The 24,463-nt window shown below is 42.2% G+C and overlaps 3 protein-coding genes across 3 annotated transcripts; 2 read left to right on the forward strand and 1 right to left on the reverse strand.

The window, feature by feature from the left end:
• Window positions 1-5,879: 5,879 nt before the first annotated feature.
• On the forward strand, window positions 5,880-10,220 carry LOC110978603 (7-dehydrocholesterol reductase-like). Its single transcript, XM_022233724.2, has 4 exons — window positions 5,880-6,581; window positions 7,372-7,594; window positions 8,156-8,794; window positions 9,197-10,220. The coding sequence occupies exons 1-4, from the start codon at window positions 6,493-6,495 to the stop codon at window positions 9,659-9,661; spliced, it is 1,416 nt and encodes a 471-aa protein (XP_022089416.1). The 5' UTR covers window positions 5,880-6,492; the 3' UTR covers window positions 9,662-10,220.
• Window positions 10,221-10,706: 486 nt separating this feature from the next.
• Window positions 10,707-13,972, forward strand: LOC110978605 (peptidyl-prolyl cis-trans isomerase FKBP14-like). The gene is made up of 4 exons (XM_022233728.2): window positions 10,707-11,203; window positions 11,694-11,857; window positions 12,294-12,430; window positions 12,923-13,972. The coding sequence occupies exons 1-4, from the start codon at window positions 10,707-10,709 to the stop codon at window positions 13,076-13,078; spliced, it is 954 nt and encodes a 317-aa protein (XP_022089420.2). The 3' UTR covers window positions 13,079-13,972.
• On the reverse strand, window positions 13,557-23,375 carry uqcrc2 (ubiquinol-cytochrome c reductase core protein 2). Its single transcript, XM_022233726.2, has 12 exons — window positions 23,253-23,375; window positions 20,676-20,753; window positions 19,976-20,125; window positions 19,599-19,720; window positions 18,880-19,004; window positions 18,144-18,299; window positions 17,696-17,785; window positions 17,093-17,298; window positions 16,865-16,945; window positions 16,364-16,440; window positions 15,910-16,063; window positions 13,557-14,651 (listed from the first exon to the last, which is right to left on the reverse strand). The coding sequence occupies exons 1-12, from the start codon at window positions 23,295-23,297 to the stop codon at window positions 14,559-14,561; spliced, it is 1,377 nt and encodes a 458-aa protein (XP_022089418.2). The 5' UTR covers window positions 23,298-23,375; the 3' UTR covers window positions 13,557-14,558.
• Between the last annotated feature and the right edge of the window lie 1,088 nt (window positions 23,376-24,463).

The raw sequence follows: 24,463 nt of genomic DNA on the forward strand, positions 1-24,463 counted from the left end.
GTTTAAAGTCTCTGGAATAAATCTGCGACTTTTGGTGCTGTTTTGCCATTTACTTTGCCCTTCTCGAACAATTTAGTTTTGAATTTCGTCGGCTGTCCACGCCTTCGAAGTTTTGAACTTCGGACTAACCTATCAAAGTAACTTGATGGAAGCAACGACACCTACAATCCAAAAAGGCTTTCTGTATCCGTACAGGTGCTCGGTATTTGCCGTTTCTAGATGAACGCTGAGATGGCAGATTAGTCGGCAGCAATGCCCACCGCCAGTTGCTCCTCACTCTTCGCAGTCACGGTCATCAGGCCATCTTGGCCTACTCTCCCAGCAATTTAATCAGGAGGTCCACAGACAGCTCACTAGGAGGAGTGACTGCACGCCATTAACCCTGGCTCAAGTCAAGGCTTTGTGGCAAGCTTCGGTTGTGTCGGTACAATATACTGCTTATATGCAGGGCGATCTTCATCTTAATTTCATACGTGTCTCAGATGAAAGACTTTCGCTGAAGCCCGCAAGTCCGTGGTGCGCGATGAAGCCTTGGCCCCGGGCACCAAGACAGTTTTCGCCGGTGTATCCATCGGTGTCGCCCCACTCGGCCTGGGCATCTTGCTTACATAGTAGCCTTCACGATCCACTTTAAAGGACACTGTATTCATCAAGCAACAAACGACGGAGCTGGCCAGAACATCAACAATATCGATGCCGTTTTTTTGCCCCGGAAGAGTTGCCTGCCGGCCGTGAAGGCGACGCCCGTACACTGCCCGTGCATGGAATTCAGAGTGATTCTTGTTCCAATAGCAACAGGAAAGCAGAACTACGAACACAACAACTTCTCTTTAACTCCAAGAGGTAATATTCCCTTGTGACCCTGAGATTTGATCATCTAAAACAACGACGATAAAAAAAATGCATAAGATGACAAAATTTACGATAAAGTTTTCATAACTGTTTAGATTAGGTCTATAAATTCAAAAACCCAGCAGTTTATATTTCCTTTTTAAGAGTCAAAATTATTTTCAACGACATTTATCAAGCGTTTAGCCTGGTAGTGAGCATTCTGATTTGTCAATAACCTGGCACTCACGCGTCCCATTATGCATTCGGGTGTTTGATTTGAATTTATGTGGATATTATTTTTAATGTTCAACCGCCAACGACAGTGATTATGTTAGTGTAGGCCTACAGCTGCAGGCTTCGTCCTATTTTGATGGGCGCTGACGTCATAATTGTTCGGATTGCTCTGTTTCTAGCAGTAATAGTTCAACATCCAGTCTAACTCTTGACAACACTGCATAGATCCAGGGGCGTCAAAATTGTAAAAATTTAATATTCTTTTACCACCATGCATGACGACGGGGCAGTGTGAAATGTCAAATGATTATTTATGGGTAATAGTTTCATGGATGTATTTGGTTGGATTGAAACTGCAAAGACAGACAGGCAACACTTTAAGAGAGGGTAAGACTACAAGTCAACGCTGATCCAGTCATGAAAAAGTTATCGAGAGCAGAGCAACCGATTCCAGTACCGGTACCGGACCCCACCTCAGCCGCCTCGTGGGCGATAACTACCCCGTCACACTCCACCAGACACAATATCGTCTGCCAACCCAGCTGCTCACCATCTTCTGAACCCTTCTTGGAAGAAGGCCCCGTCAGAAACGCAGCTACCGATTTTCGTCGTTTAATATGGTGAATCCTAAAATTATTTTTCCGGATAATAAAAAAATAATAAAATAAAATAAAATAAATAAATACCCCCCAAAAAAACAACAACAATTGCGGCAATCATGACAGTTTTCCTTAACCACATAATAAAACCACAGGTAAATGAATATTGTCATGATCGCTGTAATAGTTTAGTGTTTTGTATTTTGTTTAATATAGGCGCATCTTTATTGTTGTGTTAAGTATGTGACGATGGTAAATTAAATAACGAAAGTAAAAGGCTGCGTATACATGTAGAATTAGGTTTAGACAAAATGCTGGCCTTTCCAAGAAGTCAGTTACATGTAACTGAAGTTACCAATTGGTTATTGTTGGTGTTCAACGACTTCACAACTACTGGCACATCGAGGGGCAACGTGGGCATTGCTCCCCAAAAAATTAGCAAAAAAGGGATTTTTTAATGAGAGATGGGCGATTTCTAGTCTATTTCTTTTCTCTTTATTCGATCCCTCTGAAAGTTTTGATGCCCCCAGAAAAAGAAAATTGCCCCCCATGTTCCTGAAACCGCCCTTGTTTCAGAGTATACGTTATATCAAGATGATTTCAAGATTTTCTTCTGATCTCAAATACTGCCTGGCAATTTTTCAAAAATCTATTTCTCGAGATCTGTACGCGTGCGAATTAAACCTGAATTTTGTTAACACCCTTCTCGTAATCATTTTGCACATTCGCCTTACTGCGGTATCATGCAGTGACGTAAACTCCAGTCACCATCCAGATGTCAAATCAGCACAGCCACAACGTGAATGGTCGTATGGAAGTGACTTGTCAACGGGAACGACGACTGAAAGACAGCGATGGAGGTTAATCAAAGCTTCTCACAAGGGGCGATACACCAGCAAAGTGGCACCGTTCTTATCGCAACCGAAGTAAGAACATCGACTAATGGTCAAGTCTTATTGTTTGACTTAAAGAACGCAACCACCAACCAGATTTTCCTTCGGGTTGCCCATTTCCATTTTAAGCCATCCACGGGATGATCCAGAAAGAAATGATTTTCTGCGGTGGGAAAAAAGTTCCTTGAACTTTTGTGTCGCAGTCTCACGTAATGCACATGGTCGTTTGACTGGAGAAAGGCAAGGATGGTACATCCGTTAAGTTTTGCTGAAACTGAAGGTCAAACAAGGCCATGAGAGTCGGGGATCGAAAGGGAGGCCCCCCCCATGTACCTTCCACTTGCAAAACAAAGTAGATTAAAGGGGAGGAAAGGAAAAAACGAAAGAAACGGACGAATATGGAAAATGGGACATAAAACACCATTATGCTTGAAAATGACGCATCAGCCGCCGTTCTTGTTTCATCAATTCGCAGCTGAGTGATAAGTATTTCCCCCTGGAGACGGTACGACTGTGTCTTTTAATTTCTACCTTGAACTGAGACAGTGTTTGCCTGTGTGCCAAGCTACATCATTCACACCGTGGTCTATTGAAGCGTGCGATACTGCATGTACTGTGCGCAAAGTACATGTACACTGTACATATCAGCGTTCTTCGGATGACGCCATCAAATCATTTTTTTGTGGGTGGGGAAACGCAGGATCTTTTTATTCATTTTGGGGTAACAATTAATGGGGTAAACGTTAAATTTACGATGTTTTTGAAACGGTTATGTATTTATTGTTATTTTTAAATACTTCACGTGAACTAAATTTTTCTGTTTCTGGTAACTTTTGCTAGTCTAAATTTTCTCCTCTATGGCGATTCATTGTCGTTTAAGTACATAGCAATAGGCATACAAGGAACCCTTTGTGTACATTCTTGGTTCACAATTTGAACGGTAAAAACCTATGTAATGAACCATGTATTCCCCGTATGACATCATAACAACAGCACCCACAGTTGTCCACCAAAGCATGGATAATCTTAATATACATTTTAAATAAAAGAGACGTCAAATAGTTTTCATACGATAAAGAAGAGCATAGAATTGCAGAAAAATTATGTCTAAGAAAAGTTGATCGGAACTTCACTTTAAGCTGTGCACCGGATGATCCAATAAGATTTCCTGCCTTGGGAAAGGTTGCTTGTCATGGGACGCTGAGCCTTTGTCAACAGTGACTAAGCGACGCCGCAACAGTACATATGCGATCTTACCTGCGAAAGCCCGCTAGTGCCATGGAGTACGCAGTTTCAAAAAGTCGAAGATATTTTTCGTTAGGCCTATTCCAAAGTTCATTTTAGAAGGTCTAATTTTAGAAAATTGTTTTGACGAGATTTCGTTTATCAAAGTTCGTTTTATGAGACATATTTTCACATTTGTTTTATGCGATATAAAAAAGCGAACTTGAAACTTCATACATTGTAAAAACAAACATTTTTGAAAATAGGTACTTGTACACTTGTGGGCTTTCGTACTTTCGAAATTTCGGTCGTATTCTTACTTTATGCATATGGTAATTTGACTAGATAAGCAAAAGCAAACTTTTGGTCAGAAACGCATATCAAACAAAGCCACGGGCGTCACGAGGGGCCGAAGGGAACTTGCCCTAACCTTCTAGAAAAGATCAGAAAGGGGCGTTACAATTCTTCCAACGTCAAGCAGTTCGATCCAATATAGGTCCACACAATTCCATTCCATTTCGCACGAATATTTTTAGCAGAAAGCAATTTTCTGCAAGCTGTAGAAAAGAAGTGCTAATTAGAATTATTCAAGCGGCTGGCACAGATGTACCAGCATGCACATTTATGCATGAAAATTATAAGTAAGGCCTTGAAGCATGAAATGCTAGTTTCCATTTGGCTTGGATTGCTCAGTACAGCTTCGCATAGTGAACAGGAGGCTTTTTCGCTTATATTCAGTTAGTACAAACGGAAATCCGCAAATGGAAATCGTCTGAACTTCTGGCGGCACAAAACTTACGTTTGTGGAAAGGTATTGATCCACAGATATTCGGAAATTATCCAGTTATCTGAGACGCCAAACAGTTTGACAAACAAATGTTACTTCTTTTTTTTCAGAGGTAGGTAATTAGTCAAGTTCCGCAAATAGCGGCCTCAATATGACAAGTCTTGTTTTTCCGACGCGGCAGTGTACTTTAAGGCCGCATCCGAATCTCTTGTCTAGAGCTAGGTCTAGGTATTCACTCCATTGGAAATGCGTAAGACGCGTAGACAATAGACCTAGCCGTAGCTCTGGAAGCCCGTTTTGGACACGGCCTTTTGCTGATTAAATAAGGCTCCGACTATATATAGCCCACTCAAACTTTTGAAACCATTGTATTTTAATTATCTAACTGGTGTTATTTTCAACATCGGTTCTATATTTAGGTATCCACGTGTTATAAAATTATCTCCTCGTTGAACTTAGACCGGCACGTTTTGTTACTAAACGATAAGATGGATGGTCGCATACTATTGGTCCTATTAACGTGGTTTTTGTAAGGTTAACGAACTTGAACATTCACTATTGCGTGGAATTAGTTTATCGAACTCTACCCAAACTTTTCTGACAACAGTTTCTACAGTCTTTCGACGTCGTCAGTTTGATTTTAAAGTAGAAATATCAGTAGGGTTGATTTCTTATGCTGAATTATGAAATTACTTGTTTCTTCAATCATTGAAGAACGATTCCACTCCACAAAATGCTTCTTTGCCGTTGAGCTAATAAAGGACCGACCATAAACTGTGAATTACCTTTGCCACGTGTGGAGAAAAAAACGGGTTTTCGAAGTTAGTAGCCCTACTTTTGTCTGTCACGTTTTGTTTGTGGAACTTAAATTTAACCAACCTTTCTTTGTGAGCGGCCAACGTACGCGCCAGTCCATGTACCTTGGGGGCTATGTCTGGCAAAATCAATGTGTCATTTCCTTAATACATTAACTTTTCCCCAGCGAAGATTTTCAGAACCACTGATCCTATTCGTTATCAAAAGCTCAGCCGCTGAAGATCATGGTGCATGGTCTTGCCGAAACCTTCCGAAGTCAGGCTTATAAAATGCATGTACATGTACAGCCCAGGTTGGACGACGTCTACATTGCATTGCTACTGCAATGTAGACGTCCAACCTGGGCTAAAGTACACCGTACATGTACATGTATATGTTGTATATGAAAGACCATAAAAACTATGCAGCCATGCATGTCGATTGTGTTTCCCACTAAGCTAGGATTAGTTTCTCATTTTTAAGGACAAGGTCAAAGACGCCATTTTATGGGAAGCAGTGCTTCTACAGATCATACAAGCCACAGTTCTTCCTTTGCTTTTTAGCTTCACAGTTCGGCTGGTTCATGAAACTGTTCTGCTTTGTTTTTACCGATCCATCGTAAGTTTTTGGGGGCCAGTTAGAGATGAGGAATACACGATTAAACCTTAAAATCTGGATCTGAAAAGTTCGTGCGAAATCATCCATGACTGTTTGGTGTCATCAGTCACCGTTTGTTCAACATCATATCAGTTCTTGTGAAAGAGTGTATCAGACAAAGAACAGCTCGGGGTGTTTGTTTGAGGTCAATTAAAAACTTTAGCCAGCAGTTCTCCAAATATAATCTGGCACGGTGCACTGTAAAGTTGCCTATTAGTCTGGCCACCAGTTACTCTTTGTGCTGGGATATTGTGCGGGGCAGAACAGGAAGAAGACGATTACTGTAATCTCAGTCAGCACCGGTTAGAGTTATTTATAGAGTGTCAGCGCTATTTGGGGGAAAGGAACTCTGCTCGTCAATGTTTTTAGTCGAATGAAACACTGTTCCCTTGGCCATATCTGATGCAGAGTGCACGCGGCAAAGAACCCTTTTTTCTTGGAGTTTTAGAAACATCTGTTTCGTTCTCGCAAGATGAAGAAGAAACCTAGTCCAAGGCAGAGGATCGAAAATGGAACCAAAGCAAGTAATGCGCAGACTCCAGGAGAGTGGGGACGTGCATGGTAAGAGCAAATTCTAATGGTGTTAGTTTTCATTTGTAGAAATTTGAAGGTGTCTTTACTCCACGGCCCCAAATTTCACAGTTGCATACCGATAATGACTTATTTATGTAGATCAGAGAGTCGTCACAGATGGTTCGATGGAGTGGGTGTAAATAGTGATAGGGACAGAGTTGCTAACGTCAAGTTGTTTAGTGAGGCTTTACTGCACGCCTTGAATCCCGTATAGGTCAAGTATAACAGCCACGCCCCGGCCATGTCAACCTGAGCAAGTTCAACAACTTGTGCACGAAATTATTAGTCTCTGCGACCGTTTTTTGGGAGGCGGCTTCGCCTCGCTTCCTCCCCAAGAAAATGCCTTTCTCGTTAAATTCCTCGAATTTAGCGGCAAATGTTTAAACTTCTATCAAATTTCAAAGCATGGAGAAATAACCATATCTTACATTTCTACTTCATTCGCTATGTAATTTGTTCCTGGAGACCTTACTCGTGCCTTTTTCATCAAATTAAGTTCATTTTCTGCGCAGAAACTTTCCGTGCAATGCGGATTAAAAACAACTTCGCTCGATTTTGTGACCCTCAATTGCAGGGAAAAAATTGCTTAGTACAATCACGTGTCTAGATCAAAACCTGTCATAGCAATAAACACCATTTACATTCTGATAACATGAATTTGATGTATAGGGAACCCATGAGTAACTGCCGTTCATGATGGTCACAACGTACCCTTGTTGCACGGTCTATGCTAATGTATATTTAATACTGACCCCGTCCTGTATGGATGTTTATCCAGGACTGCCGACTTCCTGACCATGTTTGGCGTGATCTTCATGCTAACTTGCTGTCCGGTACTGGTCTTCTACTATCTCATCTCATGCACGCACTACCAATGCGAGCTCACTACACCAGTCTTCAAGCTCTATCAGGGTGACGTCACGTTGATCCAGTTATGGGAATATGCCCCCTCTCTGACCCTTAAGGGTGTGGTGGTCTACCTTTCTTGGTTTTCTCTCCAGGTACGATGCAGGCCTATAAATCACTGAACCCAACCTCTGACCATAATTCATGAGAAATAGGGCCTTTGTTCAATGCCGACCGCGGTTTCACCGTAAAAGAGGCAGGTTTACTTTAGGCAAACGCGAAAGCGAGTATGACGTCACGAAACATACGCAGCAAAATTTGTTTGAGTTGAGATGTGTTCACCTCGTGGAAATTCGCAGCACAAATGTTTTGATCTGACGTCATAATTTCGCGTTCGTGTTTGCTTTTGCCTCAAGTGATAAATAGAATTAATTCTGGTTATGTTTCAAGAGTTACTCTTTAAAGATACCTTTTAAAATCTTTATTTAAATTAGCGCCAGGTCCAAGGGCGTTAGGAGCCATGTTGCCATATGATGAGAAAAAAATGTCAGTGTTCCAGAAACAGTCAAGAAGAGCTTGAACAAAAGTTTCCATTGTGGGGAAAATAATCGGGGTTTGAAAAAAATTGCCAAGTTGAGGGGAATAAGTGTATTCAAACACTGGATTCTTCGTTTTTACCGTCCTTTGCTCAATCTCTAACAATGTGGGTTTGCCAGGTACTCCTGTGGTATCTTCCCGATGTCTGTCACTACGTCATTCCCGGCTACCGTGGTGGGATCTGCCTTGGTGCCATCACCCCAGCAGGAAACCGTCTCAAGTACGGGGTAAACGGCCTGCAAGCTTGGTTCATCTCCAACGGGCTCTTCCTCGCAAATGGCTTGTACTTCCGCTGGTTCTCCCCAACCATTATCGTGGACAACTACGGCTCAATGCTGATCATGATGAACATCATGGGCTACACCGTCAGCGTCTTCGCTATGGTCAAGGCCTACCTGTTCCCGTCCTTCCCGGAAGACCGCAAATTCAGCGGGAATCTTTTCTACGACTTCCTGATGGGTATCGAGTTCAACCCGCGGATCGGAAAATGGTTTGATTTCAAACTCTTCTTCAACGGTCGACCCGGCATCGTTGCCTGGACAATTATCAACATGTCCTACGCGTGGAAGCAGTATGAGCTTTACGGCTACGTGACAAACTCCATGATCTTGGTGAACGTCTTGCAAGCCATGTATGTCGTAGATTTCTTCTGGAACGAGGCGTGGTACCTCAACACTATCGATATGCATCACGACCACTTTGGCTTCTACCTGGGATGGGGCGACTCTGTGTGGCTACCCACCATGTACACGCTCCAGGTATGTTACGAAATGCCGGAGAAAACCTTAAGTCGGTTGGTGATATTAACGGTGATTTGATTGTCACATTAACGAATTAGGCCTATATGACTGCAGTGAAGATAATGACCATGATAACGGTCGTTGACAAGCTACCTACGGTCTAACTTAGACGACAACGACAGAGACAGCAATGACAAAAATGATATACATAATGGCTGCGACGTTTAAAACAAAGACAATAGAGTTCCAATGCTGGCAATGCTAAAGATGGCCAAGGTCTAGATACAATATAGACCGTGGTAGAAGGCATGACATTGTTGACGATGAGATGATGGCGATCATTCTATACTTCTTTTTTTCTCATATTTTATTGCTCCTGCTACTAGGTTGTAATTTATGATATTCCTTCCCATGCTGTAGGGGTTCTTCCTGGTGTTCCATCCTGTTCAGCTTTCCCAGCCGGCAGCTGCCGGTGTTCTGGCCTTGGGCTTGGGTGGCTACTATATCTTCCGGGCCGTCAACCACCAGAAAGATTTCTTCCGTCGTACGAACGGCCAGGCCAATATCTGGGGCAGCAAGCCACGGTATTTGGAGGTGGAGTACTTCAGCAGCGACGGCAAGAAGCGTCAAAGCAAGCTGCTCTTGTCCGGGTGGTGGGGGGTAGCCAGGCACATGAACTATACTGGAGACCTGATGGGCTCACTGGCTTACTGTCTGGCCTGTGGAGTGACGCACCTGCACCCACACTTCTACATTATCTTCATGACCATACTACTGTTGCATCGATGCATACGGGACGAGCACCGTTGCAGGGCCAAGTACGGATCGTCTTGGGACAAGTACATTGCTAAGGTCCCGTATAGACTCATACCCATGCTGTTTTAAACATAAACAACCCCCAAGCTAAATTTCTTTCTGACTGGTCGAGCAAATAGCGTCCCAGTGATTTCAACAATCTTTTGAATATGACGTTTTCATGAAGAAAACCGACGGAAAGAAGTAATATTCTTTGATTCTATTAAATATCAATCAAATCGTTAAGTCTGTGAGTAACATGAGTTTCATTATAAATCAAAAGATATTAAAATATTTTCTTTTATTCCACTCCTAAATAATGCTTTCAATTTGGAAATCTGTTTATTGTACTTTGTTTAATTATGGTTTGATGTTCTGGTTACATGTATATGATTTGTTCTTTAAAATAATTACCTTTGCTCCACTCCGGTGATATCAAACTATCACAATGGTTCATGTGTTCATGAGGTTGACTGGCAGTATGTTCACTGTGAACTATGAGGCTGATGCTCTACTTTAATGGGCATCTTAAATTTGGCTTCAATGAATTTACAGTTGTCAAGATTACTGGAAGTCATTTTTTAGGTGGTGGTATTTTGGATATTGTAATTGTGGTACATGTATAAATAGAAGCGGATAGCCAAATGTATGTATCAGTAGACTTTGTTCCCGTTAATGACTACCCTGAGCAGCGTATTTACAACTTAGCATGGATCTCGCTAGCACAGTTCCATTAGTTTTTATCTCAGTTCAGCGGCGTGGCTTTGTGTAAAGTTGCCACGTCGAATCGTGGAACGGGGCCGGCTCTTGCCGCGTGACTCGCGTTGATTGCCGGTATTGCAACAACGAACCGAGATAACGCCACCGTCCTGTATCTCTTCTACCGTCCGGCGGCAGCCCGTATTTCTCCCACGGATATTAAACACAAACATGGTCTTCGCCGATAACAAGCTCTAGTCAGCATGCATGGGAAAAAGCACACTTTCGTCAGTTTCTGGTAAATTGTACACGTGTAACATTACACTTGACTAAACAATAAATTACTGAGCAGTTGAAACGATACAATTATAGTGATCGTTTTTGCAGTTGCAACTGTTGGTCAATTTGCATCCTTGCGCTTTCATTACCATCAAAAATGAATCTCCAAAAAGTGGCAATGCTGTGTATTTTCGTCATATCCTTTGTCTATGCTGAAGATACGGAGACAAAGAATGGCGTGAAAACCAAAGACACTATAAAAGACGCGGACGGAGTTTGCGTTAGTAAGGACGAGTGTGTATCAACGCCAGGGAAGGGGCACGACGATAAGGCTCCCGGGGAGAAGTACGCAGAGGAAACACAGGAGGGGAAATTAGACAAAGAGGAAGCACCCAGAGATAAAGATGAAACTGAGGTAGGCGAGGAGAAAGAAGCAGAGGGAGGCGCAGACGAGAAGGCAAGTGACGAAGACGAGGGCAAAGGGGAGAAGAAAAAAGAGGTTCCGAGGAAGGGGGAAGAGGAGAGACACCTTGTCAAGGTTGAGGTTCTCGAAGAGGGAAAGTTTTGTGATAGACTCAAGGCGACTAATGACGATTCCGTCACGGTACATCTGCGGGGATTCAAGGCCTCGGATAACAGTGAATTCATCACAACGTGAGTACGGCCATTTGCCAACCCTGTGTGTGGGTTTACTTATTTATTTATTTTTTCATTCAACAAGGTAAAGTTAGACAACAGAACTTGTATCTTGCTTCTGTAATAAGAGGAGGTACCTACTCATTTCTACATGCATGTAGGTCTACATGCAATTAATATGAAGGAACTTTTTAAAGCGGATTTGCCAAGAGTCGGTCATCTCAAGTTGCAACACGCGTGAACTCAATCACATTACACACAGAATAAAGCAATCTCTTCTTCCTTTTTAGGTGTTGAGAGGTCCAGTGAGGAAGAAAATTTACCGCTGTTTTCTCGTAACTCCCTAAATCTCTCCAATTGTATGAGCTGTCATGTGGCATGCACGAAGTTGCAGAGGTGCATTTTGAGTAAACTTAAATAGACCGCTCTAGGACGTTTGACAAAAGCGTCGAAGCATCAGGGTTAATAAACAAAGGTGCGACATTCTCACTTCATGTTTGGGTTTTAGGTACAAGGAAGATGGATCTGAGGGACTGTCCATCCCGTTCCGCATGGGCATAGGGGACTCCATCAAGGGGCTAGAGCTTGGAATCATCGGCATGTGCATTGGGGAGCGGCGCCGCCTCACCGTACCGGCTTCCCTGGTCCGGAACGGCCGGGAGGAATTCAAAGGTTGGTGAACTCCATCCAGAGGCAAAACTAGGGAGCAGGTGGTATAGGGAACAAGGGTTCCACGCTCAAGGTCTACCCTCCCGTGTGTCCAACCCCAAAACCCCGTTCAGAAATAAGAGTAGAGTTTTTGCCTTGATTGGTGTTTTAGTTTGACCGAACCTAATGAGTATCCTTCCAGAAAATGAGGCCCCCAAGTTCCCACCTGCAAGGTGTAGGGCCTACCCCCTAGTTCTGCCAACATCCGGTGATATAGGCCTTAATCTTCATGTAAAAAGGATCGAACGGTTCAAGACGCAACTAACACAGTGTAGAATAATCTAGTTTGGGTACAATTTCATTTCAAAATGAAAATTGGCGCAGGAACAATCGTCCAAATATGTTCATTTTCCTCCACCTCCTGTCTCTGTATGAATTAATCACTTTCTGACCTGTGCAGGGGACAAGATTCCCAGGGGTGAAGACCTGATCTTCGAGGTGGTTTTACTGGGCGCCGTGCCAAACTATCAGAAGGGCATGCCCAACATGTTTAAGAGGATGGACGGGAACAATGACGGCGTCATACAGCGAGAAGAGGTGGGTGAATATAGCTCCATTCCCCTAGAGTGCGGCCTAAATGGTAATGGCGTAAAACTCAGGGTCATTGATTTAACGACAGGTGCTATCATGTCCTTAGTGTTTTAGTAAATACGTTATGTCCTTTAGAGAAGGGGCGGAAATAACCACCAGCGTTAGGGATAAACGATGATGGACTGGCATAGCCAAAGTAAGAGGAGCAATTATTACAACGGGCCCACTAAATGCAACAACTGAGGCTATTCAGAAACAGCAGCACGCGTGCGCGATAGTCTGTCCCATTATGATCTCTATGGTCTGTCCTATCAGCGCTCCCATACGCTGACTCACGCGAGCACTTTTATTCCCCAAAGACCTAGCCTTTTGAAATACCAACCTGGCTCAGTGGGATATGTGTTTCAGGAAAAGTGCCACGTTGGAGGGAAGTGATGAAATTCTCTACACAGTTCAGTAATAGTTATTGGTTAATAGTCCTTCTCCTTTTTCAAACAGTTGTACGATTCCTTCGTTGGTGATGGTGAGATGTTTCCACGGGGAGCACCAATAGTTGATGAACTGACGGACGAAAAGATGGAAGAAGTGGACAAGAACAAAGATGGCTTAATCCAGTGGGAAGAATTCCATCTGCCCAAGTGGGACGAACTCTAGCCACCGACATATGTAGCTTTTTCCGTATCTATGAAAATTTTCAAGGAATTTCGTTGAACAATCTCACAAGAAAAAGATAGTGACGGGTGACCAGATCGTCATTTGAAGGTTAAAAGAATCCCAGTTTAATAATTCGTATCAAAAGACCATCACTCTCATTAATGGTTTTAAGAGATACCCTCAAGTTTGTGGAGATGAAAGCGTGTTTGACACCAAGTTATTCTCTGGTATCTCAGTCACTGTGTGTGTGCAATCCAAGTTTCATAATATTTGGACACGTTTAATAGTCTGGGCACTTTACTCAACAATCAAAGGCAAGGCATCAAAAGCACTGCTGAAAACGAGCTCCGTAAACCACTGATGTCTGCTGTGATAAAGGATGTATTGTTCGGAGCCCGCAGATTACACAGCAACTTTTGATTTGTCTGGTTTTCTGCATCCTTGATAGAAGAGGTAATTCTGATTTTCCAAACACATGTTGATTCCAATGTAACACTATTTTTATTTGATGGCTATTCAATCAATCAATTCAACATAACATCCAAATCAAATACAATGTACACTTCACACGGAAAGTGGGTCTGCTTTTTATACTAAATTGATAATGGGTTCCGGCCACTCAACAGTTCTTACTTGCATCTCTACTCTTATTAAGATACTAGCATTTTTTATTCTGTAACCTTAATTTCATTTTACTCTGGCAATCCACCTGCCATATTCACAGAATAAAAATGGATGCAGTCAGACTTTGGGATTAGAGAAAACTACAAATAATGATTAGTGGAAACGGCAATGTGATAGAGACAGTGTTCTGCTGTTCTCCAAAAGTCAGTCAGGCAAACGATGAAACAAGCCGAGAATAAATAAAATGTTCAACAATACAATCTATGAAAAGAGTTTTCCCTTGTTTAACCATCTTGATCAGTAGTGTATTCAAACAATTTTCCCTAACTTCAAAGTGAACGATATCATGAATGATAAAAGCACAAGTTGTAGTTTTTTGTATTTACGGATATGCGTATTTATGTGTAAAAACAAAAGGACCTTTTCCAAATACCTTAAGTCCATTCCATAACTTCCCTGAATCTTTTTGGCAAACTGCTATGTCAGTGATAAAGATTTGATATAATGACATCAACGTAAACAACCGTCATAAAGGCCAGTTTCTCCATTTCTTTCCACTTTCATCAGGTGATAGGTTTTCGTGTATCTCTGACCCCTAAGAGATGCCAAACTGGAAACTCTTGAAAAGCCTATTACAGTTCTTATCATGTATACATCTGCCACGTAACCCTGAACAAAAATCTCAACCCAAGACAACTTGCTAGTTGCTAAAATGAACAGAACGCTCCGCAGGGAACTTCTCGATGTCTGCCATCATCATCTGCAAGTTATCTTGATAAAAATTCCATGAAATTTCCTTCTGTATTTCCCTTTGGACAATCCTACCTTGGGTGGTTTTGAAGAAGAGGAAGCATGCCTATGCACTGAGGAGCTGGTCTAAGTAAGGGGTGTTACCTAAGTCTCCGCTGGCAGCCATGGACAGCTTACCATTGAATATCCGCTTGGCAACCTAACACATAAACAAGATCCAAATGTCACAGACGTGCTAACCTCTATTCAAAGCACTATTGCACTATATAACACACCTCTTGTTGGTTCTTTATTCTGGGTGGCCAAAACAAGGTCACATGGGGCTCGCTAATACAGGCTAATGCACACAAGACATCACGCTTGCAATTTCCAAAGTATGAGCCTCGAGCTAGACCAAGAGAGGGCCCATTTTTCTCAGCAACGGAGACTCCTTTTGTCGGAACTGAACGTCAATGATTCATGAACGACTACAAAATGCACACGTTACACCTGCATCACTTCCAACAAAATGAACCCTCCTGACCAATATGGCTCTTTTTACCTGATGAGGCGGTGCTTCTGCTCGAGTTGGATAGTGCCCAGTTACAAAATATTTGAGACTGGTTACAGTGCCCTCACATAACAAGCACAGTGAACAGCAAATCAAACATTGAATTCTGGATAAATAAAACAATCCTCAAATTGCTGAATTATAGTTCATGGTTGAATAAATATCAGTTCAGTTACGAAAACCTTAATAAAAAGTTTCATTTCTTACTTTACACATTGGACTGAGGTGTGTTATAAAAAATATTATGGACTGGCATAAGTTGGTCAGTTGTGCAGCGGCCATACTCATATATATAACACTGAGTATCCAGTGTTATATGTCAGTGTAAGAGCAAACCCAGTTATAAAAATGGACCCGATGACTATTCTGGATAAAAGCATTCCCGGGTCTGAAACAATGAGTTAAATGTACTTTCCTTAACCCCATGACGACGGGAATTTCTTCCCGAAAGCCGACTCCAAGAATTCCAGCCTTGCTTGGCCACAAAGGCCACCTGCCAAACTGCAGATTCTCGGTTTGTGGCCCTGCGTGCTCTGCACGCTTTGAATTACACGGTGAAAAGGCTGATTGTTCGGTAGCATATGGCTCTACTCAAGCTTCCACATTTCCGTTGCCTCTTTTCTAAGTGGGGACTATTGTGAAGCTGGTGATTATGATGCAAATTCGGTCTTTTCATTTCTGGGCTACGCACAAAGACCAATTACCATATACACAAGAGCCAGGGTCTGCCTTCTTTCACCGTGTTTGCTCGAGCGTGGGCCGAGAATAATAGCTGAAAAGCGGGCTGAGGATCTCAATTTTTAATCTCTATCCGCGTCCCGGCGTGAAGGGGTTAAACACACGTCTTAGGAGCCTTCCATTTTCCTAAACTAAAACCACTCTCTCTTCAGCTGACAGTCAAGCTTACCTGAAGTGCATCCCGTCCAGTGATGGCATCTACCTCAGCTATCATCGCTGCCGGGGTGACATAGTCTCCAGTACAGAGGGCTTGTACCCCAATGTCCTCAAAGATGGTGGACTGGTTCTCAAGGTTCATCAGGATTGCTGCTTTGAGCTGGTTCCTTCAAAAAGGAGCAAATTTAACAGTGCATTTATCATGAACACCACACCAGTGCTGGAGCCAAGTCCTCATAAACCCTGCCTTGATACAGGTTTCTAGCTGAAAGGCTGTATAGTTCAGGGCTGAGGGTGGACTTCACTCAAGTAGTCAAAGCTGTATTCTCTCTTTCAATCTGATCCTAAGATGCTAGAATATGTCTGAGCAGTACAATCCAGAGTATGCAAAACAAAGGATTTGATTTGGGATGAACTTAACTGGCGTCACTGTTAAAGTCTGGAAATGACATACATTAGTATCTTACTTTGCCCGGGTCAGGTCCTTGTCTTCAATGTTTCCCTTGGTGATAGCTCCCATCTGGCCTACCATTGATTTCAGCATCTGACAAGAACAACCATTCATACTTGAATGTCTGAAATTCTGATCATTCCAGAACACTATAAAAATTTATGAATACCAACATAAAAAATGAAAACAATGTGAGACTGAGTTTTCAGGAATCAGTTGTGAAGTCAAGGCCTCTTAAGACCATCACATGACAAAACAACATTAACAATCCAACACAGGACCTTTAACCTAATCTCAAGTGACTATTACTGAAAATCTTTTTTCAAGAAAGGCTGGTAGCCAGATAAGCAGGCATATTAAGATGGCATTTCCACTTTGTGCGCATCAAACTTTGTCAAATTATCAACTAAATTTGGTGGGTGGTACCTGTGTGGCCAAAGTTCACATCACTGACTGTGATCTAACATAAGTGCAGACAAACACTGATTCTCCATTCCAACAATATCAAGTTACTCACAGTTCCCATCTGGTCACCTTGGGTGACAGCAAATATCCCAAACAGACCTGTGTCACTGTAGGACATGTTGAAACAGCTTGCCTGTTGGACAACAATGCAGAATTTCTTGAATTACTGACCTACTTTGGAATCTCGTGCATAAAGCCTAACATTTAACCAGACATTTTCAAACTCTGCAAATACTTAAGTTTTCTAACATGAACATTAGGTGGCGATAATCTTCCTTACCGAGAATGGCAACATGGTAGCCTTGCCGGCAGCCTGGTTTAGTTTGGACGATGCCTGCTGACTGCCCCACTTGATGTAGGGTCCCACCCCCATCAGCTGTTGCAGGACACCTAGGGTGAGTAGCTCCTTACTACTCAGGCTGGCACCTTGCACGGCTACCGCTGCGTAGGAGTAAGGTGAGTCCCGCTGGGTGCGAATCTCACCCCCTGTCAAGACGAAACATTTACAAAAATGACTCTTAAAAGTTGGATTGTGTCTTGTTCATTTAGAATGTTCCTTCAAGAATCCAGTTCACTCCTTATCCCCAGGGTGTAAATCAAATGGAATCCTGTTAGATTTTGCATGGTTCAGGTTCAATCAAAGACAGACTGTCCTCTTTTTTTAAACACAAACCAGGTCTTTCAAATTATTCAAACAGGACTTTAAAATGCTTCTCGGTGAGAATACCTGGACTATTCCTTTGAGAACAACTCTAAGAGAATTGTGCTAAGTCTTTAAAACAGAGTGTTCAAAAACATTTCTAAGCTCTCAGTCTAACATAAAAAGCAGGTCTTACTGAATTTGGGAGGGAAAGAAAATCTCTATCCATGCATTCCCACTGACCTGCGTATTTAGCTGCTGGTGTCTCTGTCTTCACACCCCTTTTCACATCAAACTTCTCACCGAATGACTTCAGGTCTCCGTGATCCACACCTAAAAACAGTTGTTGATTTTTTTTATTACTTAGCATCAGGAAACTCAATTTTTGAGCACACATACAACCACTGGCTACTCTATCCTAGTCGGCCTTCAAACAATGAGCTGTTGCTTACTGCATTTTAAGCAAGAAATACATGCACATTCCTGCTTGTGGGGACTTTCAGACGTCATTTGTTGCTTATCTTGCAAGTTTAGTTTTCGGGGTAATCATTCCCAAAAGCATGGATAAAATAACACTGATACACAAAAAGACATTTTAATATGGCTACAGTATATGAATCCTTTTATCAGTACAGAGGTCATTCATCTGCAGTAATGTATACATTGACTCCTCAACTATGCCTGGTCTTACCAATGCCAACCAGGGCCGTATTTTCAGCTGTGTACATGTTGTTGACGTAATCTAACAGCATCTCAGTACCAATCTTGTCCACCATGTATTCTGGTGCATACAGCGATCGGCCCACGGTGTCTCTGAAGGCAGCCGCATGCAAATTCTCCAGAACCTCTGCCAAGTCAACGACAAATCGTGTGACGATTACAGGTTGCAAACTATAGATTCTGATAGCAGACTTCATTGTCCTAACAGCCCTAACCCCAAATCAAAGCCTGCTAAACTGCAACGAAAACCACAAATGATGAATGCCATTCTCCATGCAACACAGGGCAAAAATGATTTGCTGCTCTGCGCAGTGCACTGGACATACACAAGCCTTGGCTATATCCAGTTACACAGTGTATCTTGCCACTTGCATTGAATACTGAATACGTACAGTAATACAATAAGCAACTTCTGATCCCAGCAGGGCTACTCAGGGTCTGTACTACCAAACTTAACACATGGAATCCTTCTGTTTTTAAATACATTCTTTAATGGCTATGAATCCTGATAAATGTCCCTCAGGGTTCCCAGCATTTCATGAAAACGTAATTCCCTGATTTTTCCCTAGCGGAATTTCAAATGTCCAGCATGATTTTGTCAACCTATTTCCGCTTAAAAGTCACCAAAATTTCCCTGATTTGAACCATTTTCCTCAAAACTCCAGGTTTTCCCTGATGGCTGGGAACCCTGGCCCTATTTCCCTTACCAATCTGCAACTGGTCTCTGACCGATGCCAAATCAAAAAGCACTCTTTGCCTGTAGTCCTTGATTTCCCAGGGTCGGAACTGTTGACCGGTGGTTGCTGCCTGGAGGAAGGAGGCTGCAGTGTCTCTACGGGAAGGAAGAATAAAACAGACTTATCAAGACATGACAAGCTGATTGATGCCTCACACAACTGCCCTATGCTACTGAACCAGAAACAATACAGAAACGAACAAATTTCAACAGCTACAAGCGGGTCACTGTAATCAGTACTCGACAGGACAGAACCTGTTAAACTCCAACAAGCCAATGCTGCTGAAGTTTGAGTCATTTGATATGGATGGGTCTATGAAGTAGAAGGGTGACTTACAGAGTAGTAGTACCAAACCTGACAAGATCAAGCACAGTCCAACACATGGTACCACTAGCTAGCCACTCGATGGAATGTTCCCCCAGGTATTCCCACTCAAACAAAATCATCATCAACCTTAGCCTTTTGTCCATCCAATAAAGTTGAATAACAAGTTCATAATGTATGGTAATGAATCAGCCAAAACTTCCAGGGGCAGATCCAGGAATTCCCCCCCCCCTGGGGCTGGGTTTATTTTATTTCTTTTTGGTCATCCCCCCCACAGATCCACGTCCAACTTGGCAACACCTACTGTTGGTAGTTTGAGTGGCTTGGGGTTGTCAGGATTGAAACCATTGCCAGTTTGAACTTACATATGAGTTCGCAGACACTGTACAGAGTACAGCATGTGATCCCGAGTGGTGGTTGCTTCCAGGCTGGCCCCAATGTCATCCAAACCTCTGGTGATCTTGAAGGTTGTTGCATTACTTGTTGTCTAAAAAAACAAGGCAATATCAAGACAATGACACAGACGCTGTAGGTTTACTGTGTTAGTAAACACATTCCATGTCTAGGCTTCATGCAGGAGCTATGAGTGTACCTTTATCAGGACTGACAAATTTCTTTGAAACCATTCTAAAATTTTCTAAAGTGATCTGTCCAATCTGATATGCACACTGCACATTCTAATAACGTAAAAGGCGCAATCCTCAAGGAATTCCACAGAGGAGGAAACTCCAGGTTAACTTACCAGATTGGCATAGCTGCGCAGACAGTGGGTAATGCCCAGATTCTGGGTATTTTCATAGCGGCAACCGGCACTGACTAACAGGCCAATACGAGAGACTGGGGAGTGGTTCTCTAACGAAGCTACTGTCAAGCCATTGTTCAACTTGGAAACCTTAGCAGGAAAGAAAAAATAAAACTCCTTTTTCCTTTTGCTATTACAGGGGTTTGGGTAACCTGATTTAAGTCAGAAGAGTTCTGAGACAGAACAGTGCTAATGCTTCTGATCTTCATGTGCGCATCTTACGGAGGTCACCAGTGAAATACATGTATACGGGTCATTCCATGAGGTTGAAGTACAATTTGTGACGGTGTCCTTGTTACACTGGTAACTTTTACCACTTGTCATGACCTGCAAGGTAGGTCGTTTACTCTGTAAAAATAACACACACCTCTGTATTCAGCCTTGCAAGATGTATAACAATGTCAGTTGGGAATCCACATGCAGGGAAATAGCTGTTCATTTATACAAATTGTGCCCCAACCCCATGGAGTGACCCATATTGGTCACTGGAGGGCGACACCCCAGGTGCTACTGACATCTCTCATGACAAAAAGCTCCACCTAATGAGGTGGGCTCGAGGCCATTCCAAATGAACACACTGTAAACATTGGAGGAAAATTTTCATCACTTGCATATGTGTCATGATTTCACAGCAACCTACCTGTACAGATTCCTGTGGGAGAGGGGTTTTGTCAGCTGACTGGGTAGCTGTTGCCACCTGTGCAGCGTACAGTCTCCTCTACAAATAACCAGATAAGGATAAACACAGTTTTAGCACAAATGTTTTGGGAAGTTCCAGCTGCCTTGACTTGAGCCAGACTCGGGCCAAGTGTTATTCACTCTTTAGCTGTCAAGTTCTATCAAAAGTTTCAAAGCGGCAAAGACAAAGTCTTATTTCCAGTTTTGAAAAAGATCCGTCTTGAACACTCTGCACTACTGAGATCATAACTATGTCAGCTCCAACTCCCATAGGTGTGTGAAAAATATACTGGAAATGGAGGATTCCGGGACAGTAGGGTATGAAGAGCCACTCACAGGTTATGCCCTGAGTCTAAGGATTACCACATACAGTATTGAGAGTCCCTAGATTATGGGCTTAATTTAAGCAGACCAGAAATGTTAACACTGCTATGCACTTCCAGATTCAAAGTATACAAACTGTACCTGCCATTAGCCAGATCTATATTTAATTGGGTATAATCAATGGGCATGACATGTCTTTGGTCAGATTTAACCCTAACACCCAAGGCTCTTGCGCTAGGGAGCATACTGAACCCAACAAACTTCAACACATACTGTGTACATGCAGGTCACTGTACCAAACCTGATAAACTCCAACAAAGTGACTCAGAGTTTGAGTAATACCGTTCTGGTATGGATGGGTCTCTGCAGTATAGGATGACATGCACTAAAGCAGTCCCAAACCTGACAAGATCAAGCATAATTCAACACTTGGTATAGCAAGCCAGACACTGCACACAATGAGTTTAATGGATACTGGACAAGTAGGGTTAATTATCAATCACCTGGTAATCTTTTCATTTAAGACACCTCTCCTATTATAAGGTAAGAGAAATGACCTCTCAGCAACTGCCAAAAGTGGTAGGAATTTAACATTTTCTCCATATGCACAGCTACGTCCTCCACAAAATGACAAAATAGTGTAAATGAATGAAGCAATTACTGCCTTGACAGCAAAGGTTCATTTTGGACAAACACACAAGCTGTAAGATCCTTAACAACTTAGTGAAACAAACAAGCAGAGCCTCCCTATTCTTTATTTTGTTTCATTTATTCACTTTCCCACAATATGATAAAAAAAATCTAGTCCTTAGGGGCGTCGGTTACTTTGCCCCATGTCACTTGGCCCTGAACCACTTTGCCCCATTGGTACTTAGCCCATCCCCACGGTGCCCCACCAGCACCTCATCCCATTCCACTTCGCCCCAGCTGTGCCTGTGTTTGGAAACTCTGACATAAACAAGGCGCCTTTCTTATCAGTGGCCTGGATTGACACCACATGACAATGAATTTGATAATAAAAAGTTGGACGAATGAAAGAAACAATATCATTCCTTTTAATTTTTATCAAAGTTTCGGCTGTAGTCCTCTATGGGATCCCCTGTACATGTAGGTCTTCTCTTCCATTTCAATCCTCTTGTTTTGAGCCATTACTTTTGTGAATCCACTTCCAAACTTGACTTTTATTGGAGAAAGCAATTTAAAAAATGCATGTCTCTCTTTATTTTCCTTTAGCAATTATATCTGCTTGTAGCGTCTTGATAGTTCATAGGCTTAACTTTGGAGTAATTAGACAAACGCAACAAACACATCGATAAGAGATTGTATGACCTAAGTCCGTGGTCTGACACTCAAGATTGTCTGACACTACAAAGACAATATAAACATAAATATCGATATGAAGAGTCACAATAAGCCTAAAGTTTTGATAATCATATGGTGAAACAAAGCACGTGCAATTACAATTTCAGCATAACTTCAAAAGTCGCTGACTTCACTGCATTGAAAGAAGTAGATTATTGCCTGGCCATATCACTCCATATTGCTCCAAATCAGGTAGGCTTGATGCCTATACACTCTTAAGATGATCATGGCTATTTCAGGGAATTTGACTGAAAAAGTGCACTTTTAGACAGAGTAAACCGGCACATTCAGAATGCCATAGGCTACAAAGCAATGAAAAGTTGCATCTGTGAGGCAAACAGAGAGTGCCTCACAATCCTGACAACATTATGCTCTATTTTTAGGGAGAAACTATAGAATACTTGGCCACCCCTAGAACCACTGGCTATGGTATTGCATTGAATGGGAGTGTCTCCAGGAAGAAGTCCAAATCGAGTGCTCGGTTGGAGGCTATGGGGCTACGATGTCGAAAGAGTTCTTTTTGAGAACGAAGCAACACAAAATGAATGTAGATGGTCGAAAAAAATCTAAGTCAAAACCGAGTGGCCTTGTATTCTATAGCTGTACCCGAGCAAGACAACATGATCTGTGGAATTCTCATTAGGTTTACAAGAGGAATCATATCTTCACGAATCGAATTTAATGGAAAATCCAATTCAAATCTTACGACCAACTCGCTAAACCCGGCTTTTCACTTAAAATTTTAGTTCCATTTCAACTATGCAAATAAAAACTTATCGCAGTTATTACTAGTACGATCAAAACACTGAACCCTTTGTATTACACATGTATTCAAATTAATCTCGAAACATACCGACAATCCGGCAAAAACTGGACGTAATCCTGACATTGACATCATTTTTTTTCGACAACCACAAAATGGCGAGTGGGTATCGACACGGTAGTTGCCCTCACGGCCCGGGTGGCGTCGCGTTTGTTGACGCCCTCAACGTTTACGCAAACTCTATTCGGCGGTGCAGTCCACTACAATATTCAAGTGAGAATTTCTGGCCAGCTCATTGGCATTAAAAGTGCCCCCGCAGCATCTTTTGAAAAAGGATATTATTTGGCCTCAAAGTAGTGAGATTGTGTAAATCGTTGCCAAGATCAACTCCCTGGGTCTTTGATCTTTATGAGAGCAGAATTGCTAAAATGGTTGAAAAATGGTCCTAGAGGTGCACTCCACTAATTCAAGCCCCATTGAAAACAGTGTAAAATCAGCATTGTTCACGGCCCAATAACAGGCATGCCAACATCCCTGAGATTTCTGAAACACAAACTGAAATTATTGGCTGGTCATAAATCTTTCAATTTCTTTTCAATTTTATGTGGGTTAACCAATTATATTTTCAACTATTCCCACAAAACAAAATCACCCCCCCCCCCAAAGTGATTTTTCCGAGGTGTGAGTGCAGCCATTTTTCAAATGGCAACCGTAAACTTTCTGGGGCACTTAGGACCAGTTTTCAACCGTAGTTTTTAGCCATTCTGCACTCATATTAAAGCTCAAAGACCCAGGGAGTTGATCCTTGCAACGATTTGCACAATCTCTCCATTTTGGGGGCCAAACAATCTCCTTTTTCGAAAGATACGGGGGGCACTTTTAATGCTAATGAGCTGGACAGAAATTCTCACTTGAATTAGTGGTCTGCACCCATAAGTGCTTCCGTACTGAATGTGTGGTGAGGGCTCCTACGAAAACATCGAAGGCCAGGGCCTGTGAAAAAAATTCTAGACCGATGAAAATACCAATGTGTCCTATACGTCCTTCCCAAAACTACCAGGAGAAACCTTCTTTCGCCCCAAGGTAATTTGAATGCAAGCAAATCCGATTTCATTTTGGCAAAAAATGATTTGATCTTTAAAAAATTGATTTCCGCAAACTGTGGCAAATGTGCTTATTACTTAAAATAATTATTCCAACTACTGACGCTGGCAGCTAAATAATGTATATGTGTATCAATTTTGTTGCCCTGAATCATAAGATGCAAGGTGTCATTTTAATTAAAAACGAGAAAAAAATTT

The sequence above is a fragment of the Acanthaster planci genome, linkage group LG07 (genome assembly GCF_054643075.1).
Source record: "Acanthaster planci isolate LZ-2023a linkage group LG07, COTS_SCS, whole genome shotgun sequence".
Classification (NCBI taxonomy): Eukaryota; Metazoa; Echinodermata; class Asteroidea; order Valvatida; family Acanthasteridae; genus Acanthaster; species Acanthaster planci.

Coding starts and splice junctions, on each gene's coding strand:
- LOC110978603 (XM_022233724.2), top strand. CDS start 6,493: ATGAAGAAGAAACCTAGTCCAAGGCAGAGGATCGAAAATGGAACCAAA. Junction 6,582..7,371: donor GGAGAGTGGGGACGTGCATG/GTAAGAGCAAAT, acceptor ATGTTTATCCAG/GACTGCCGACTTCCTGACCA. Junction 7,595..8,155: donor TTTCTTGGTTTTCTCTCCAG/GTACGATGCAGG, acceptor TGGGTTTGCCAG/GTACTCCTGTGGTATCTTCC.
- LOC110978605 (XM_022233728.2), top strand. CDS start 10,707: ATGAATCTCCAAAAAGTGGCAATGCTGTGTATTTTCGTCATATCCTTT. Junction 11,858..12,293: donor CGGCCGGGAGGAATTCAAAG/GTTGGTGAACTC, acceptor TGACCTGTGCAG/GGGACAAGATTCCCAGGGGT. Junction 12,431..12,922: donor GCGTCATACAGCGAGAAGAG/GTGGGTGAATAT, acceptor TTTTTCAAACAG/TTGTACGATTCCTTCGTTGG.
- uqcrc2 (XM_022233726.2), bottom strand. CDS start 23,297: ATGATGTCAATGTCAGGATTACGTCCAGTTTTTGCCGGATTGTCG. Junction 20,126..20,675: donor TCCCACAGGAATCTGTACAG/GTAGGTTGCTGT, acceptor TTTCCTGCTAAG/GTTTCCAAGTTGAACAATGG. Junction 19,005..19,598: donor CAGTGTCTGCGAACTCATAT/GTAAGTTCAAAC, acceptor TCCTTCCCGTAG/AGACACTGCAGCCTCCTTCC.